This window comes from Patagioenas fasciata, chromosome 12, assembly GCF_037038585.1.
Source record: "Patagioenas fasciata isolate bPatFas1 chromosome 12, bPatFas1.hap1, whole genome shotgun sequence".
Classification (NCBI taxonomy): Eukaryota; Metazoa; Chordata; class Aves; order Columbiformes; family Columbidae; genus Patagioenas; species Patagioenas fasciata.
Window position 1 is genome coordinate 9,549,801 of NC_092531.1, and position 18,206 is coordinate 9,568,006.

The 18,206-nt window shown below is 41.9% G+C and overlaps 1 protein-coding gene across 3 annotated transcripts in view; it reads left to right on the forward strand.

Annotated features, from left to right (window-relative positions):
- The first annotated feature begins 13,961 nt into the window (after window positions 1-13,961).
- Window positions 13,962-18,206, forward strand: part of RORA (RAR related orphan receptor A) — a 354,947-nt gene continuing 350,702 nt past the window's right edge. For all 3 annotated transcript variants that reach the window (XM_065847486.2, XM_071813823.1, XM_071813822.1), the window contains exon 1: window positions 13,962-14,222. In XM_065847486.2, coding sequence (XP_065703558.1) covers window positions 14,054-14,222 — 169 coding nt within the window. In that variant the 5' untranslated portion in view covers window positions 13,962-14,053. The remainder of the gene's footprint in view (window positions 14,223-18,206) is intronic.

The following is an 18,206-nucleotide window of genomic DNA, read 5'->3' on the forward strand; positions in this document are numbered from 1 at the left end:
GCTGGGGCAACTTAATGTGCTCACTACTGGGTTTGCATTGTGTTGTGCCTGACTACTGTGTTTTCTGGGCATGGATTTTGCTGTTTATTACGAGTATTGAGATCTTTTCTATTCCATGGATGTTTCTGAGGATTTCGACAGACCAGGCAGAACACTGTCTACATCAGAAATTTGCAAAATATGGTCATGGAATGACATACTTTGGAATTGCCTCTCTCAGAAGCAAGTGGCTTGCAATTAATTTTGCCAGTTAAATTTCAGTGGCCAAATTAATTTTGGCTGTGCTCAATACACTACCTTATCACCAAAGCTGTAGTGGATAGAAGGTGTCTCCCAGCTACCCAGGGATTGCAGCGGCCAGTAGCTCAGAGCCTGCAGGTTTCATGATTCCAGAAGAATCCCCCATATCACACTAATCTGCAAGGCAGGAAGAAGATGGGGAAAAATCTGTTCCAAAGGTATGCTGACGCTAGGAATGCAGTAACTGTTTTTGAGGGTGTAGGAAATGAAAACAGTATTCTCTGTGGGTTTTTGTAGCAGTGTGGTTCCTAGCTTGCTGCTGATTACATAAAAAGTGGGCAAGTCTTGCTTGCAGCACAGGACTGTGGAATTGCTCTGATGAACAAGCCTGAGGGTGATAGGGGAGCAGTGTTCGTTTTTTTCCTAATGAAGGTATAGAGGTGTGCACAAGTTAGTCCATCTGAAAATTGCTCTTTCTGCAGTTAAAACAAGAAGGGAGATAATGCAGAGTTTGCAGATTTTCCTTTTTATCTTTTTTCTAGGAGTCTAGAAGTGTGGCTCTCAGTCTGTAATTAGAAGAATGATCCAATGTAAATGCACATCTTTGAATGACACCAGTAGTATTGTGGGACCCCTTTGGTAATCTGCAAGGCTTCTTGGGGCAAACTGCGGAAATTTACTAATTACTTTCATCTTTTCAATGTGTGGAGAACATATTGGTATTAGTGGGTTTCATAACACTTTCTGAACTGCACTGCGGTCTGATCATCTTTTTAGAGACCAAATTGCTTCAAATATTTTCTTCAGTGTTTTGAGATTTCGTTTTTCAGAATGTCCATCAATAGCTGCTACTCTAGTTAGACACAGGCTGTACAAACACACAACTCTTGGTCTTGCTTGGCTGAGCTGGCGTAGCAATATGCGAACGGCTTGCATGGGGAACCTGCTGGGATAAAGGAAGCACAAGTGACCAAGCACTGAAATATCACCGATTCTCTGGAGACAGTGGCACTAAAATGGAAAGCATTAAGCACAATCTTGCTTAAATATAAAATAGCTGTGCACTAACCCATTCTACTTCCTGGGAATAATAATGATGCTGTTCCCATTTAGAATGAAATTAAAATCAAACAAAACAATTTCTCTGTAACCAAGAGCAAGTCTATGGTATGGAAGAGCTGGGACTGAAGTCTTGAAATGAGGGAGATGGTTTTGTGTAGGAGTCTCTCTCCCTTTCCCTGTCACCAGGGAGGGTTCAGACTTCTGGGTTAGGCAGATAACTTGTTGCTAAGTCATAAACAGCTGATAGCTATTCTGTATCTTGGAGGGCTTGCATGCTGTTTGGATGTGTTAGACCAATAGTAACATGCTTTAAATAATTCTCCTAAAAGTAATTTTTTTCCATGGTTTTTACAGATTTGGGATAAGCCTCTTGATTATTTGAGTAACTAACTCACTTTGTTCTTTCTGCTTTCTCATAGCTAAAGCATGCTATTCTGTCACCTGCCATTTTAGTTCTCTCCAATAGCAGGGAAACCTTGTGTCAGATTCATCAAAAGGGATAACAGATAGTTTTCAGGTATTGCATACTAATGAATAGCTGGCTTTAACTCATTATTTATCTACCCCAGAAATTGAATGAATAGCTTGAAAACTAATTACTGAACTTCTGTATTTGTGGAGAACAGTGCTTCAGAAAGTGCAGATCACTGAATACCACAGACAAGTTTCTGTGTATATTCACTTAAACATAAAAATAAATTTACTTCAACCGTGCATGCCCTCATTCATTTTTGTTTGCCTCTAATGGCTTTCTGCCACCACTTAAACACTTTGGAAGGTGGGCACAGTGTGAATTCAAGGTAGTCATAAATGGAGGAGCATCTGGATAAAAGCTTTAATGTACTTGTAGTGTCTAACATCACGTTGACACATCTGGGGAAGAATCAGGATTCTGAAAAAGCTGACTCGTGCCATGGTTAAATGGCTCCAGATACGACTGGCTTCTCTCAATACACAGCTACAGCTGCTGAGCTCTGATGGTTCTGAGATGCTTCCCCAAATTCTCTACTTTTTGAAACCCTGAGCATGGGAATTTGAATAGCTGGAGCTGTTCCCACTGTGAGTTTGTGGCTCAGGTGACTAGGCAGCTCTTAAAGTGGGATTTTGTTTTTTAACAGCAGAAATGGAGCAAAGCAAAAGCAAAAGAGGAAAGGGAGACAAGACTGTCAGTGGAGCAAAGGGGCTGTGCCGAACAGGTCTGTCTTCCCTGCACCTTGCCGCTTCCGTGCTCTAACATCCTCAGAAGCTCAAGCAGGTTGCTGGATCTCTGTCAGTCTGCCTGACAAGAACAGAAGGATATTATTTAACTATTTGTGGTCCTTTTGATCTCTTGCTTCCCTGTACTGGCAAAACAAGTACTGTAACCTGGCTTAAGCTTCACAGCCAATACTGGAAGCATTAAATGATTCCACATATTTCCAGCAAGAGGCTTATTTTGAACCACTGTGCTGTTTCTTCTGTGTTCCTGATGGTCCAGAAACTAAGCCACCAACTACAGACAGTGAGCAAACTGATTACACACTGTATAAATACATATTTATATGAACATACAGCATATTCCAGGATGAACACAAGGATCATACAGAGAATTGGTTTTGTTATGGCTTCTTCTGACTCTCCTCTTGGTCGTTCCATAGGTGTTCTCCAGGGAACAACAGCAGTATCATGAGACCTATCAAAAAAGGCAGCTCAGTTTTCCAACAGTGAATTTAGTTCTTTTGCAAAATATTTTTTTTAATGGAAAAAAAGGAGCAAGACGAAATGAAGTGCAAATGTGACAATCTTGGTAACACTGAGTTTTAATCAAAACTTTAGAAATAGAAAGTATTTTAAAAGAAAAAAGTTCCAGACCTTTTAATTTAGGCTTTTGTTCTTCTTAGACAAAAGCTTCAATAATTTATAAGTATTGTGGTTTGATAGTCCACTTTCAAATCCAGAACATTCAAGACCATATTCCTGGAGTTTGAGGTCCTAGTTCAGCAAAACATTTAAGTGTGCATTGTTTCAAGCATGTGATGAGTTTCACTCTGTTAGCTGTATGCTTTCTCAAGCCTTACTTCTCCAAAAACTTGGTGTTTCAGTAGTATAAATATGTATAAGTCAATTGACATGGAATTTTTTGTGTTCTGGATGTTTTGCTTGCTGATAAAGTCTGAGATATACCTTGTATTAATTGTGCATAGCCAAAAGGGGCACACATATGTCATTACCTATTTTGGAAAATACTGAGCAAATGTGTGGTTGTGCTATGTCTGTGTGTGAAGTCCAGAGGGTACATAATTTTGCTTATAAAAGGGTTGCAGAAGCATATGAAAGCGTGGTTATTTAAACAAATATTCAATCTTTGAGTATTAATTATGGGCTTTTAAAAATATTTCTAGAAACTTTTTATGATCTATTTCAGAACTATTCCCCTCCCTCACAATCCCTTTTCTCTTGCGGGGGGGAAAGCATTTGGAGAGTTGGACTCTTATAAAAAAAAAAAAAAATCTCTCATCCACAAACCAAAGTTCTGGGGAAAAAAAGTACTGTGGTAATCAGTACATTCATCTGGGGAAAAAATAGAGCTGAGCTATTTATTTATCTTTAATTATAAGTGGTTAAACAAGGAGAATAGACTTACAGTTCCTACTGAATTTAAAAAGACTGTGATTTGTGCTAGCTAAAAATTAATTAGTAAGGAATTTTTAATTCCAGCATCCTAGGCCAAGAATCTATTCCTTGATAAAGATGTCCCCGTGGAATAGAGTTATGAGATCAGATTAGAAGAAACACAAACTTTATATCACACAAAGCTTGCACTATGAGCACAAATGCAAAGAGCATGCCTGACATTTTTATCTGTTTTTTGGTGCTGGAACATAAGCTCACAGCTGACCAGACAGGGGCCCAGCATGCCTAATGGAAGACCCTGAGATACCTGAATGTAACTGGAAGATTCTGAGGTGGAAAAGTATTAAGGAATTTTTAATCCTGAGTAAGAAATTGCTCCCCTGGATTTGTTTGTGAACCTGAAATGACAGAGTATCTGTAATAATACCGTCCATTATGGAAGATCATTGTATGTTGCTTCTTCCCTCCTGTCTACTTGAAGCAGAGGGGCATGAAGCACTTGTGATAATAACCATAGTGTTTGTTATTCTTGAAACCTCTTTCCCCTAGTGTTGTTAGATTTGGTGTTTTTTTGAGGTGCAGACAGAGAGGGGAAGACTTAAAATTTCACATTGAGAAGGAATGGTGAATATTAGATCTAAAACATTTAAGAGGTTTTTTTTAATATGAGAAATATAAATCTTTTGGCTCTCAAAATCTGAACTCCTTATTTCAAATGTTTTTCTGTCAGATAAATTTTGCAACACTAGGGAAAAAAGGTAGGAAAATTAAAGCTAAAATTTGGTATGAGTTCAGTTTTGTGTTCAGCCAATCAAAAATTCTGAAGTAGAGTTGCTACATTGTTTTTGTGTGTTTCTATTGATTTATTAAAAGCTACAAACATTAGTAAGGGACTTTAAAGTGAACCACTTTTTGTTGAAAAATTGTTCAGTGATACTGCTGCTCCTTATGGTAATTTAGCATCACCATAAAGGCCTCAGAAAGCTGTAAGTCTCAGCAGAGGGGAGGCACAGCAGTCATTTTCCTTGTCATATGCACCAGGAGAATATCAGTGTATTATAAAGATTATAGATAATTTGAAGAAGAGTAGAATTGTATTAGCGTAAAGCTAGTGCTGTAAATATTATTTGCTTAATCTATTGAAATTGGAGGCAAATTATTGCCATCATGCTAAGGTGAGAAAAAGCATACTGTTGCCAGTGCAAATTTGTGCTGATGACTTTGAGTGACTGATGGCAGGCCTGCCGACATGAATGTGGTGGAAGCTGCAAAAAGAAACTGGGAAAAGACGTGTGGATGCTTCAATAATGTGTCCATAGGGTAACATTCATGAGGGATGGGGCAAAACCAGTTTGTTTTATGTAACAAAGTTGATTTTCATGTTAGCTTTCCACTGCCTTCATAGATTTTTTTTTTTAAATTTATTTGTTGGTTTTGTTTTTGTTTTTGTTTTTTTTTTTAATCTTTAGTAGTTTTGTCAGCTTTGTTACTTGCAAAAGGCAGTTAAATTTCTACAACAGCAACAGGACTCACTGAGGTGTTTTATGAAATAATCCCATGCATTATGGAAGATAGTAAATATAGGAAGAAACACAACATAAAATTTGCTATAAGTGACAAGCTCAAATGGAACAGTACTCTAAGAATCTACGTGATATGGCAGGTTTTATTTTTGCTTTAAACTTGAAAATAACTGTGTGGGTTATCGTGAAGTCTCCCAGTCACAAGTTTCAAACCTCAACTAATGCTAACTTTGTGCAGCAAAGAGTTTCCTATTTTGACTGTGAAACCTGTAAAGCAATTATTTTTCTAAATGAGAGAATGCAGGGTGTCTAAATACATTTGGGAGAATACTTTACATAGCCAGTTTTTGCTTTGAAATAATAGCTTTCTTTTAAAGGTAAGTGAAGAATCTTTCAAGAAGAAAAAGAGGAGAAATGCCTTGTGTGTCTCAGTTGATGCTGCATTCATAGACTTGGAAGGATTCAGAAACAGGGGGCTAGGATCTTGCATTGCCAGGCTTATTTACGCTGAAATTCGGTATCATTCTGTGTTCTTTGAATGAGAAGGGAAAAAAAATCTGCTCTTTTGGTATCTAATTTGCATAATGCAGGATCTAAATAAAAAACATTGGCAAAACAGTTGAAGGTAGTAGCTATTTGGTGAACAACCCTGTCCAATTTTATGTTAATTAAAGATGGTTGCAAATAAATATCAAAAACCCACCCTTGAAATAATTTTTATGTAGACTGGATACCTATTTTGTATTTTTTCCCATGACTCTAGAGAGAGGGACTGAGCACGTCAATGTGTGTTTCTTGCCTCCAGCTTTGTTTGATTTTTAATTGACAGAAGTTTTGAAAATTATTCCCTAATGGGCTCTTCATTTTGGTTTGATTTTTTTTTTTTCCTTGTAGTTTGGTAAGATTGATAAGATTGTCTGGGTGGTCTGAGAGACAGAAGCTGTCTTTCTTTTTGGTAACGTGGGTGTCGCTCTGAGCAGCTGTTGGTTGTTGTGATTCCCCCTGTGAGGGGAGCGCATCCATAGCCATGGGACAAGGAGGATGTTCAGCCAAAATGACATGAAAAGAGTTGCCAGTGACCTCAGTCCTTGTCTTCTGGCCCAACACAGGCACAGGCCTCACAACACTTGTGCTGGAGTCACAAACCTGCTGCCAATAAAAGCCAGTTTGAATGTTACAGCAAGACCTGACTTTTTCATGTTGATCTGTAAATGGCTTTGAGGACAGCTGAGTCTCCCAATTTAAGATATACTGGGAGCCCTTCTTGATGCTATTACTGAGCAGCCTGGTTGGTTATCTGTGTACTTCTGGTGTTGAAATTGTGTGAGAATCACCATGTTGATCATACAAAGGCTACCAAAGGGCTGTCAGTGGCTTTACCCTATCCAAAATGGAGTGGGGTGTTTTTAGCTAGAAAAATTCATGCTTGCGTCAATTTAGTGAACTCGATGTTGTGATCTATTTGTTCAGTTGAAGAAGAAATTAGAAGATACGGAAGACTTTGACATTCCTTTTTAAACATGTTCAAAAGTTTGTTGTGTTTGTAGGTTTTTTTTTCTGTTTTGTTGTTTGTGGGTTTTGCTTTGTTAATGTTTTGTGCGGTTTTTGCTTTTGTTGTGTGGTTTTTTTTTTCAAGGAAAGTATAATTTTACTTCGTAGCATATCTAAACTTTATTTTTCACAAATTAAAAAATCAAGGTGCAAAATGCATTTTTTAATTTCAGGTCTAATCAAATATTTTGATGAAAAGGTACTTTCCCCATCTTTTTCATCACAGGAAAAGAAGCTGAGAAAAATCGCTCAGTTTGGATTTGGGTGCTTTATAGACCATGAAGACAGATCTAACAACAACCAAACTTTTTTTTTGACACTATTAGAACTGTCAGTTGTCAAAGTTCAATAGTTCTGTCCTCTTCCTATCTCCAAACACAAGGAAAAATGGATTTTTTTTCGTTCTTATTATACCTTTGTTCCATTAACACATTGCAATATATATTAATGATTTAATTATTTTTCCAGGGATTCTTTTTTCAGCATAATACTTGAAGCTTCATATTCATCCTTGTAGTCTGTATAGAATACGCAGAATTTTGGACTTAAAATTATAAAAGACAGAGGCTACTGTGTCCTATTGTGGAATGTTAAGTTCTGAAAGAGTTAAAGCAGTCAGGAGAATATGTATCTTCTGTAATGCTGGGCATTCTGGTTGACCTTTGCATGCAGTAGTTTGCTCTATATTTTGCCTTGAAATAAAAGTATTTTACTAGATGCAGTGTTTAAATCAAATGAGGCTTCAAATTATGTAAAACCTGACTAATTTAAATTAAATTGCAACTTTGACTTCTGCTTTTCTGGCATAATTCAGTTTTAACGTTCATCTGGGCTGTGATGTGTCTGCTGTGTATTTGGGCTGCTTGAATAAACTGTCCCTTTTTTGGTCCCTGTTCAAGACAGGCAATTTTTGTATTTCTAAGGTAGCCAGAAGATCAGGTTCTGCAGCCCAGACAAAAAGGAGGCAAATGCCTTGGTGCACAGGCTCCTTGCTGCTGCAGTGGGATACCTGAGAAAACTTCTCACCGCCTGTTGAGAACGTTTTATTAGATGGTGGGGGTGAGATGGAGTGGGAAAAGGCAGATGGTTTCCAGGATAACTTCCCCACTTTTCTGAAGGTCCTGCATTGGAAACTGTGGTGAGGTGATGCTGAGGTGAAGAGCACAACTATTGAGCATCATGAGTGCTGAAAGTCAAGCATAGCAGCAGCAGAATAGGTTTGTGTGAGTACTTCACTGTGGTGAAGTGTCAGGGTGGATATGCCGTTCACAGGCCTTGGGTATGGAGGTATTTTTTGGTCATCTTTCTTTACAGATACTTAGGAAAAGTTAATCACAAAGAATATTACTTGACCATGTTTTGGATTCCCACAAATATGCAAATTGGTGTTTCGCTTAACTGTGCCCTCCTGTACATGCCTTAGACAGGTTTTGGAAAATATCTTATTAACTTCACATTAATGCACAGTAATACAGGGTAACTTGTAGCTTTCTTATTCAGGATGATTTGAACTACAAACTTCTAACCCAGTATGCTTTTGTTTGGCTAATGTAAACTTCCTTAATGATTTTTAGTGAAAATGAGCTTTCCAAATGCATTTGAACTCCCTGATAATCTAGGATCTTGCCAGTGAGCCAAATAACTTAGAATGGTTATTTCAGGTAAGGTATTTTGAAAGAGGTTACTGATGGAATCCACCAGGAGAATGACAGAGATATATGAAGGCATATTCACAATGACTGTGTAGACAATAGTAACTTTTTTTTTCTTAAGGACAGGCTATTTTTCCTCCTTGCTTTAACCTGCTTTTAAGCTACTTCTGCTTCTAGAGAAACATTTTTTGCACAGGAAGTATGAGTTATCAGTCTGATATAAAGGATGAATTAGACAATAAATATGGTATTTGAAGAAACAGTTATTGAGTAAAGACACAGTTAAGAAGGTACAGAAGGAAGAATTAATTAAACAACCACCACCACTGTGGATAGGGAGTGATCCAAGATTTCAGAAATTGTGTCTCATTTACCAGTCTTCACTCAAGGAGCTTCCATTTGCTTGAGATGAAAAATGTATCTTTGGATCAGATTTTTCTCTTCCCTGTTTCCCTTTAACTCTCCAGAGAATATGGGCAGGCTAAATTGCTCCTCTAATGCAATTAGCTTGCTTTTGTGAGAGGAAGGGGTTGTCTGCAAGTGTATGGAATGTGAGAAAGGTGTTCATCTTGCTAAAAGAAAATATTCAGTAATTTTTTATAACCATCTGCAAGTAAACAGCAGCAAAGACAGCATGCTGAGAAAGGTAGATATCTCTGGGCCTTTTGCCTTAATTCATTCGCGAAAAGTATTGACTTCTTAAGAACTGGACTGTGCTATTGCTCCTTATTCTCTATATCAGGATATGCTGATTGTAGACATAGTGCTGTATAGGTAAGCACGAAGGATTCATTGCTTCATAGGTTGTATGCTTCTCCACTTTCTTTCAGAAATAAAAAATCCAGTGAGGAATGAATCCAAATGGCAGGAGAGGAAGTAGGAAAGGAGGCTTAACAAACAATGAAAAGCAGCTCATAGTTTACACTGAGAGTTTGCAGCAGGAAGAAGATGATTCCACTGAATCTGTACTGTGCTAGCTAGTGAACGAACACTCCTCAGTCTTTAAAACAAACAAAATTGTATCTGTGAGTGTAAATTCCAGATGAACTGTTTGATGAGCTTTCTACTTTGCTTAGAGATAAAGGCTGTGGGAAAGGATCCACTGAAACTGCATCCAGTCACAGTGCCTCCAGCACAGCTGTCTTATTGCTCTCCTATTATTTCTTATTTTGTTTTCATCTAGAATAAGACAGAACACTGTTGAAGTAGTATTTAATTTAATTACTGCCAAATATTCCCCCTCAGTAATTAGCTCAGGTTCTATACATGTAGTTTACTAGTCTGCCTCTTTTTGCTGAAGTTTAATGGGGTGCATAAATTTGAGAAGGGTGCTTTCAGGTATTATAGGCTGTGTGTCTCAAGTGGAAGCTGTTTCTTGTCCTACTGTAAAATTTAATTAGCTGAAGTTTTATAAATAATTAAAAGATATGCCACAGAATACGGTTACAAAGAATAGATGCGTATGATTTTAGTGCTTCTTTCAAGATTTGTCTATAAGCGTGAGTGCATCAGAATTGTTCTAGCTGACTCCGCTGAAGACCTAGTGGATGTCCTACTACTTGTATGACTCTAAAATTTGCTCTTTTGAATGTCCATAACCTATGACCTTTTGTTTTCTGTTTTCCTGCAAAGACATCAAAAACACAGGCAGCAGAATGTGTCCAATGGCAAATGTACCTTAGCCCTGGCAACTTGTTGTACAGGGAGGAGGAGCTGTTGCTGGAAAAATTTGGGGGCATGTCACAAAGGGACACCTAAGACAGGAAATGCCACCAGCAACAAAATATCTCTCTGTTTCTTTTTGTGTGATATTATCCAAATTTTGCCTTCATGGTTATTCAGCTCTGCAGCAACAAGTTCTCTATAAGTGCTAGATTGGAGCTAAACGAAGCTTCTTAGGAAGGTGTGACAGTCCCCTTTGACATATACATGGTGTGGCCAGAGGTCATTGTAGCCCAGATCCCCAGAAGGGAATGTGGGCTATTATATACTTCTTGGGTCAGGAATGTAGTTTGGCAGTTTTTTTAAAGTGGGTTATTTCATAAGCTGTGTGAGTTGTGTGTGGAAAAGACCATTATTGACTATCTGAAGTTCAAAATATGCTTGGGTGTTAATGGACCATGGACACTACAGCAAAATGGTGTTGTACTATTCTGTTGTGAACTGTGATTTTTCTTGTGTGTGTGCTCTGTGCACCTTCTGCCCATCCCACAGGAGAACATGCTTTCTGTGGTGTTTGACAGTTGTGTGCATTATAGCTTTTCTGCCACTTACTCTGTCACTGTGTCAGTGATCTGAAAAACAAGTCTGTATGATCTTAGTATCTTGTCTGCAAGAATCACACACGATTAGTATGGGTTTTTTTAATTAAAGTTTTAATAATTATCGATCTTTGTATCTACATGAAATCAACAAAATCAACAGGAAATGTTTGGTAATACTTGTCCCTTTTTGTTCTGTTACTGTTACTTCTGGTAGGTTCTGTTGCAGGTGACATTTGTAGCGATTTCGAAAGCCCTTTTTAATCTAACAAAACATTTATCCTCAACTTTCTCAGCATACTTGTCTTTGCTAATACCATTTCACTTGTTCAAACAAGCTTAGTGATCAGAGTTAATGAACCATTTTGGTATGGGTTGGAAGCTAGAAATAAAGGACCAAAGAACAAGGAAGACCTTTTCTGTACCCAGGAAATGTCTCAGCAGAGCAGCTTCATAGAGAGGGACCTTGACAAAACTCATGATGGTTTTACTCCACTACATACAACTTAAGTGAACTGTCACCCTCTTTCTCATAGTGCTTTCAGGTTTTTTGGGCACCATCTCTTTTTGCAAAAGAGCAGAGCTGCTTTGTCTCTTTGCTTTGTAGGTGCTGCAAAAACTCTTCGATTGTTGCCTCTACAACCATGCTACAAGTCTCTTGCTTTAGCTGGTTCTTGTTGCTAGTGACTTATGAGAGAGATGTTGTTAAAATTAATTTTTCTTCTCCATTGATTTAGATATTCTTGGCTCTTGGGTTGGTTTATTCCACTGCGATTTCCACCCTCCTCCCCCGCAATTTATTTTGAAAACCAGAACTCTATTTTATATTGTCCTATTGCAACCTTCAGTGTTCCCCTCTCGTTTTTTCTCTTCTAAGAAAATAAATTGAAAAATTGTTTAGTTACGCAAAATGTTGGAAAAGATATGCTAAATGACAATTGTATAGCTATGGTAGGTGTAGTACAGATAAAAGCTGAAGAGAAAAAATGACCCCATATTCTCTAATAATTTGAAGTATCTGCAGTGCTAAAAACTGTCCTGCAAAACACCCACGTGAGTAATCCTTACTGTGGCAAGTAGTACAATTGTTCCCAGTGCTGGTGAAAGGCAGTGGTCTGGCAGCTTTGAGGAATGAAGTCCTTTTTTTATTAGCCGGGCAAGTTTCCCAACACAAATTGCCTGGTCAGCCTGCTTAAACCCTGATCTGAAGAGGGGAGGGATAAGCTTTCTCTTAGGATAACAGGCAGTTCAGTTTCCACAGCTCACATAATTCTTGCCTCTATTTGGAGGCTGCCAATTAGTGAAAAGTAAAGGGAGACAGTTTGCAGGAAACTGCAGCTCTAATCCACCAAACTTGCCTCAGAGAAAGACCACCTTGCTGCCCTCTGCAGATTGTGGTGAGACCATGCCAAAAGACTGTGAACCCGTCTGTGCTGGTGTGTGTTACAGTGGAATGATGGGACATTCGCCACAGCCTCAAGATAAGGCACTGGGAGCAAACTGTGCTCCTGCCCCTCACCCCCGCTTCCATTTTCACTTGCTCCCCCTCCAAATCTGCTGTCTAGCAACAGCTTCTATCAGGCTTGAGATGGTCGCACTTGTCACTGGTGGAAAACATTGTAGCCTTTTGTATTTGTACCCCAAGGCTTCCAGGCCTGCTGTAACTGACTGCTTCATCCTTAAGAACAAGCGCTGCCTTGCTCTGTGGGCAAGGTCTCTAAGTCCAGCTTTGACCTCCTCAAATTTATTCACAGTCTGAAAATAAATGCAGAATAATTCTTAATGCTACTCTATCTTCTGCAATAGCTGTCTGTCCCACTCAGATGTAGGCAGCCAACAGATAATCAGAATTATTGTGTGTTTTTGTTTTTCTCTAGACACAGGTAACTGGAACTCCAGGACCTCCAGATAAACTGACGCAAAGCTCTGCTCTTCCACTGAACAAAATATCAGCGGTACAAGATGTAATCCGATTTGTGGACAAGCTCCTGAGGCAAATAGGACTCATGGTATGTTTCACAACTGTTTGTGAGCAGCCACCATTCGTGGTTAGACTACAGAATGTGGATTTATCCAGGGTTTTACTGATGAGTTTCATCAGGTACAAGCACCAGCAGCATCGAAAGCCATAGCAGCCATCCTGGTCAGCAGAAGGTGGCATATCAGCTGCTTGCACATGACCCAGTACCATTTGGGAAAAGCTTGTACTTTTATCAGTACAAATATCGTGGTCTACTCAGGCCATGCTTCCAGTCAGAACAGAGCAGACAGCTTCAGCACCTCTGTGCAGGAGGCAGTAGGGCTGCATGTGACATGGCCTCTGTTACACAAGAGGGATGTGTTCTTCAGCACACTGTTCATGGCAGCTGTTACTTTATTTTAAAATTGGGTAGTGGACAAGGAGTTGTCAGTTACTGAGACTGTGAGCTGAACAGGAGTGCTCGCAGAGGTCACACCAGATCTAGAGGTTTTCTGGCACCTTGTTTGTCACCTTTTGTCCTATTTCAAAGTGTACTTCACTGAAAGACAGGTATTGTCTGAGGTGTAGCCTTCCCTGGCTGCTAAATGTGGGGGTCTCAAGACACTAGCATCTTCTGATGCAGCTTCAGCTGTCATGGGTGAAAAGACAGCCCTGGTTAGAAGCTCTTCCCACCAGTACCGAGGCTGGAGAGGGGAACTCCGCGTGGGCCCAGTGACCTGGTTGGGCGGGTCCCACAAAGGCGTCAGCCGCGGACCCCAGCCCAGGGGATGTCGGGCTGCCTTCCCGCCTGCCCTGGGCAACGGCAGCACCTTCTCTTCCCCCGGCCCCTCTCGGGGGCTGCAGGGGCTCCGCAGCCGCCCCGCAGGCGCCCGCCCGGTTGTCCCGCAGCCGCAGCGCGGCCGGCCGGGACCCGCGCCTGGGGCCGCTCCGGAGGGCGGCGGTGCGGGCGCGGGGCGCGCTGCTGGCGGCGGAGCGCGGGGGGTGCGGGGGCGGGGGGGGTGTGCAGCTCTCGCTAGCGCTGCTTGTGGTCACAGCCAGGCAAGCTCACATCCCATCTGGATCACGCTCGCTCTCTCCCTTCTGCTTTCCTACCATAGAGTTGCGCTGGAAACAGAAGATAGAGGGAGTGTAGGAGCTCGCCATCTCCAAGCGATCTACATTGGGAAAAACATGGAGTCCGCTCCGGCAGCCCCCGATCCAGCAGCCAGTGAGCCGGGCAGCAGCGTCTCCGAGGCGGCCGCCGGTGCCAGGGACACCCCGGTGAACCTGGAGCCTACCCGGAAAAGCGATGCGCCGGCTCCCGTCCGCAGACAGAGCTACTCCAGCAGCAGCAGCAGAGGTAGGGAGACTTGGGGAAGGGGGAGGGGGCCGGGGGAGTGGGATCGGGGGGTGGGTGGGAATAGGAAGAGGGGGGTAAGAGAGAAGGGGGAAATGCAGCAATTTGATCCCCTGGTTTATTTCTCGTGCTCGTTGAAGCCGCGCACGCAAACAAGCCACGCTTCTACCCCCTGCAAAACCTTGCAAACTTTTATAGCTTCTTTTAATTGCTGCAGGAGGAGGGACAAATGCAATGAAAATATTGAGCGGTGTTTGGTCCTTTCCTATCTCTTTCCTTTATTGCCTGTGGTATCCGGATGGGTACTGTGCCCCTGAAATTACATAATTTTATAAATATATAAAGCAACAGCAGGAGTATTGGGATTCAAGGGAACAAACTTTTAAAGCTGCAGTGTCCTTCCTCCCTCCCTTTTTTTCTCCCCCTCGTCTGTCTCCTTTTGACAGTTTCTCAACTGGTGTGCTGTGGCTTGTTGTGAATGGAGGATCTGTGATTAAACAGGAGATTTGCGGTTTGCGGGTGACTTGTTCACTCTCTTGTGTGCTCTTCTCCCTTAATTCATTTAAGTGCGTCTTAAAAATTATTTCCTCGCGGAGTGGATGATCTTGCAGCTGCTGTTGTTTCTTGAAGGTGCACAACTTTGCAGAGGGTCCCCTGGATTGTCTTTCACTCTCCCTCGGCCCCCGAATAACGCGCTGCTAACAAACAAACGAGCCCCCCTTCTCTGTCACTGCCAAGCCCTCTCCTGCCTCAGATTGCGGCTTTTAATCGCGCGGGTCAGCACTGGAGATGCTCAGGGCGGTTGAAGTTTGGCGTCTGCTCGGCAGTGCCCGCGCCGCCCCGGCGGGAATGGAGCCCCGGCGGCGGGAGGGCTGCGCGGAGCCGGGCGCAGCGGGGCTGGTGAGGGGCGCCGGCTTCAAACACCGCCGGAGTTTGCCGAGACGTGCGAGAGGGAGGAGGCTGCCGCTTTAATTACTTGTAAATAATTTATGAAGCGTTGCTCCTGCAAGAGGGGGAGCGCGCTAGAGAGGCTCTGCTCGGTAAAATCACTCGGTGATGGGTAAAAATGAATTAAACGACGCTATGTAACAATACACACGGCCGTTGAAAGAAATGACGGGCGGAGAAAAAGTGCGTGCCCGGCGGGAGCGGCAGCCCCCTCGGCGACCGCCGCAGGGGCTGGGGCAGTGATGCCCGGCCACCGCCGGCCGTGGGGAGAGCGGCTCTCCTCGGACGGAGGGATTTTTGGTTGTAGGTTGGAATATGGCTGATCATGTGTTGGCTTGTGTTTTACAGTATTTTTCCCCTTTTGGCCACACCCCCCCTTCCCAGGCAGCTTCCCACTCAGGGAAGCCGCGTACAGTAAAAGCCATCGAGATGACACACGCTGCAACATTTAATTAGAGGCGATTTGCGAGCGGGGAGCGCGCAGTTAGGCGGATGCCGAGGCGAGGAGGAGCGGGCTTGGCCGGAGGAGGCCGGGTGGCCGCGGGCGTGTGTACAGGGAGCTTTTGGCTGCGCGGGGTATATTTAGAGCTTGCGAGAGTGGATTTGGAATGCAAGCGCCTTATGTAACGAGGTTAATCAGAAACACTGGAGAAAATTTCCTTAATTTGTCGGGGAGTTTTCTGGATGTTTGCGGAGCGGCTGTAGTTCGCGGGTGTTACACAACGACCCCCCCCCCCCCCCTCCCGCCGCCGCTCCGGCTCTCCCGGCCGAGGGCTCCGGTGGCGCGGGCAGATGGTGCTGCCGGGGAGCGGGGCCGGCGGCAGGAGCCGGCAGCGGGCTCCGGCGGGCTTGGGAAGGGGTAACTTTGGGATCCCATTAATTATGTAACGCTCGGCTGTCGTTTCTGTATGGATGCGAAAAGGTGGGGGGGCGGGAGGGCTTGGGAAGAGCAGGCGGCTCTGGCGGTGGGGGTGTTTTCTTCGCGGTCCCGAATTGTTTAGGCTTTGGTACTGCTAACCTGCTGACCCATATGTCCCTCCTCCCCCGGGATTAAATAGGGAAGGGGGGGTCCGGCACACGCTGGCACTCGCACAGGCTCACACTCGCCGCACGCAAGCAGGCACCGCGTTATGTAACAGCCTAAATGAAGAAACGAAGGTCAGTGATGGAGGCATCCGTGTGCAGCACAATAGCGAGAGCTCCTGGGTGCTGGGGCTGTGCAGTCTTTAAAGTGAAATAAAGCTTACGGCAGAAACCGGCGTGTGGTTTTGAAGGGCTTGGGAAGGAAGAGGGGAGAAGGAAGAGTGGCAGGGATTTGGAAAAAAAAAATGTTTGGGTTTTTCGGATGATGTAATGGAGTTGGCAGAAAATACAAGTCTACTCCTAGAGTGCAAACAGTAAGAGAATTGGAGCTGGCATTCTGTGCTAATGTTGCATAAATTAGTGTATTGGAAATAAATTGACCTACACACTACACATCAGCTGATTATGCCTTTCTCATAGTTAAAACCTGAAAATACAGAACTGTGCAGGAAAACATAACAATATCAATGTTTTGGCCTCCTTGAAATCAGGGCTTGATGGATTAGGTGTTAGGTGTCCTTATAGACTTCTAACTTTTTTTTGAAAGGCTATTGAAGTAGAATTTGATTTCTTACTACTTTTTTTTTTTTTTTAATATGGTCCTTTTTTATGTCAACAGTGTGACCTTACTGTGCAACCAGTATAGGTGAAAGTATTTTTAGAACAGCTAGGTTATAAGCTCATATGTTCGGCTGTGTATTGAGTTCAAGAATCGCCTGTTTGGGTTGTGATTCTGCAATGTGTTGTAAGCTGGCAAGTCTGGACTCTGCTGTCATCTGTACAGAGGAGTGATACATAAGTACTTAAATATACATACATATGCACATGCCTCTCTTAACTGTAAAAATCCTCATTGTTTGACTTAACCTTTTAAAACACTAGAAATATTTGTTTCATATCTTTATTTTTATAGCTGTACCTGCTGCAAAGCTGCTTTAATGCTTCACAGTTTATAAATAACCGGTTTATGTAGGGAATGAAGAAAACAAAATTATAGAAATGGCTGTTGACGAAGAAGTGTGGAGTAAGTGAAGCTTTAGCTATTATAATGCTAGCATTTGAAAATACCGTGTTCCTTGATAGACATACATGTTTGGAGTGCCAGATCCTTATGTAACTTGATTTTTATTTTGTGAAGGCTATACTGTTTGTGTTGCTGTGTAGAATGCTAAACTGAAAACATAAATTTAGGAGTTATCAAAAGCACTTTTCAAATGGAGAATTGTTACCTGATTTATTTAGCATACATGAGAATGCATGCACACCTACATGTTTCAGAAAATTACCTGCAGGCTGATATAAAAACTGATTATTAGAAAGTTGACACCATACATGGAAAAAGCAGGAAATGGATAAAACCCCTGGTTTTCCCCAAAAAGGATCTTTTTACTGTTGACAGTAATTAAAATTTTCCTAAGAGCAGTCGGTGTCCAGCAGGTTGAATTTCAGTCTGTGTGCGTTGTGCAACAAGGGTTTGTGGTTGGCCATGGTTAGTGGAAGGAATGCTTCACTCCCCAGCTCTGGCCCTGCACTGAGACTGTTAAGTGCTTTTCATTTTGCTTTGAGGGCTTTGACATCCATAGAGTTCTCTCCATGCTGCAGTGTAAGGCTTAATGTTCTACTCGTCCCCTTAGAAATAGTCAAAATTGAATAAACTGTATTTTATAGGCAACTACTGTCTCATTAAAAATGAAAAGTATATAAAAAGCTTTAAATCTGATAAAAAATGATCTCTTTTTTTTTTTTTTTTAAACTGAGCTCTTGGTCTCAGTGATAAGTCAATCAAGAGAAAGTCTTGCCAAAAAAAAAAAAATATTAAGTGCAGCTTTTACATCATTGGAAGATGCTGTGTGTAAATATTTTTTATGATTCTTCCTATTTAATAATGGAAACCTGCAAATATGTAGGTACTCTTTCTTGTTTATTTGCTGTTGAGGTACTGTGAGTATTTGCTAT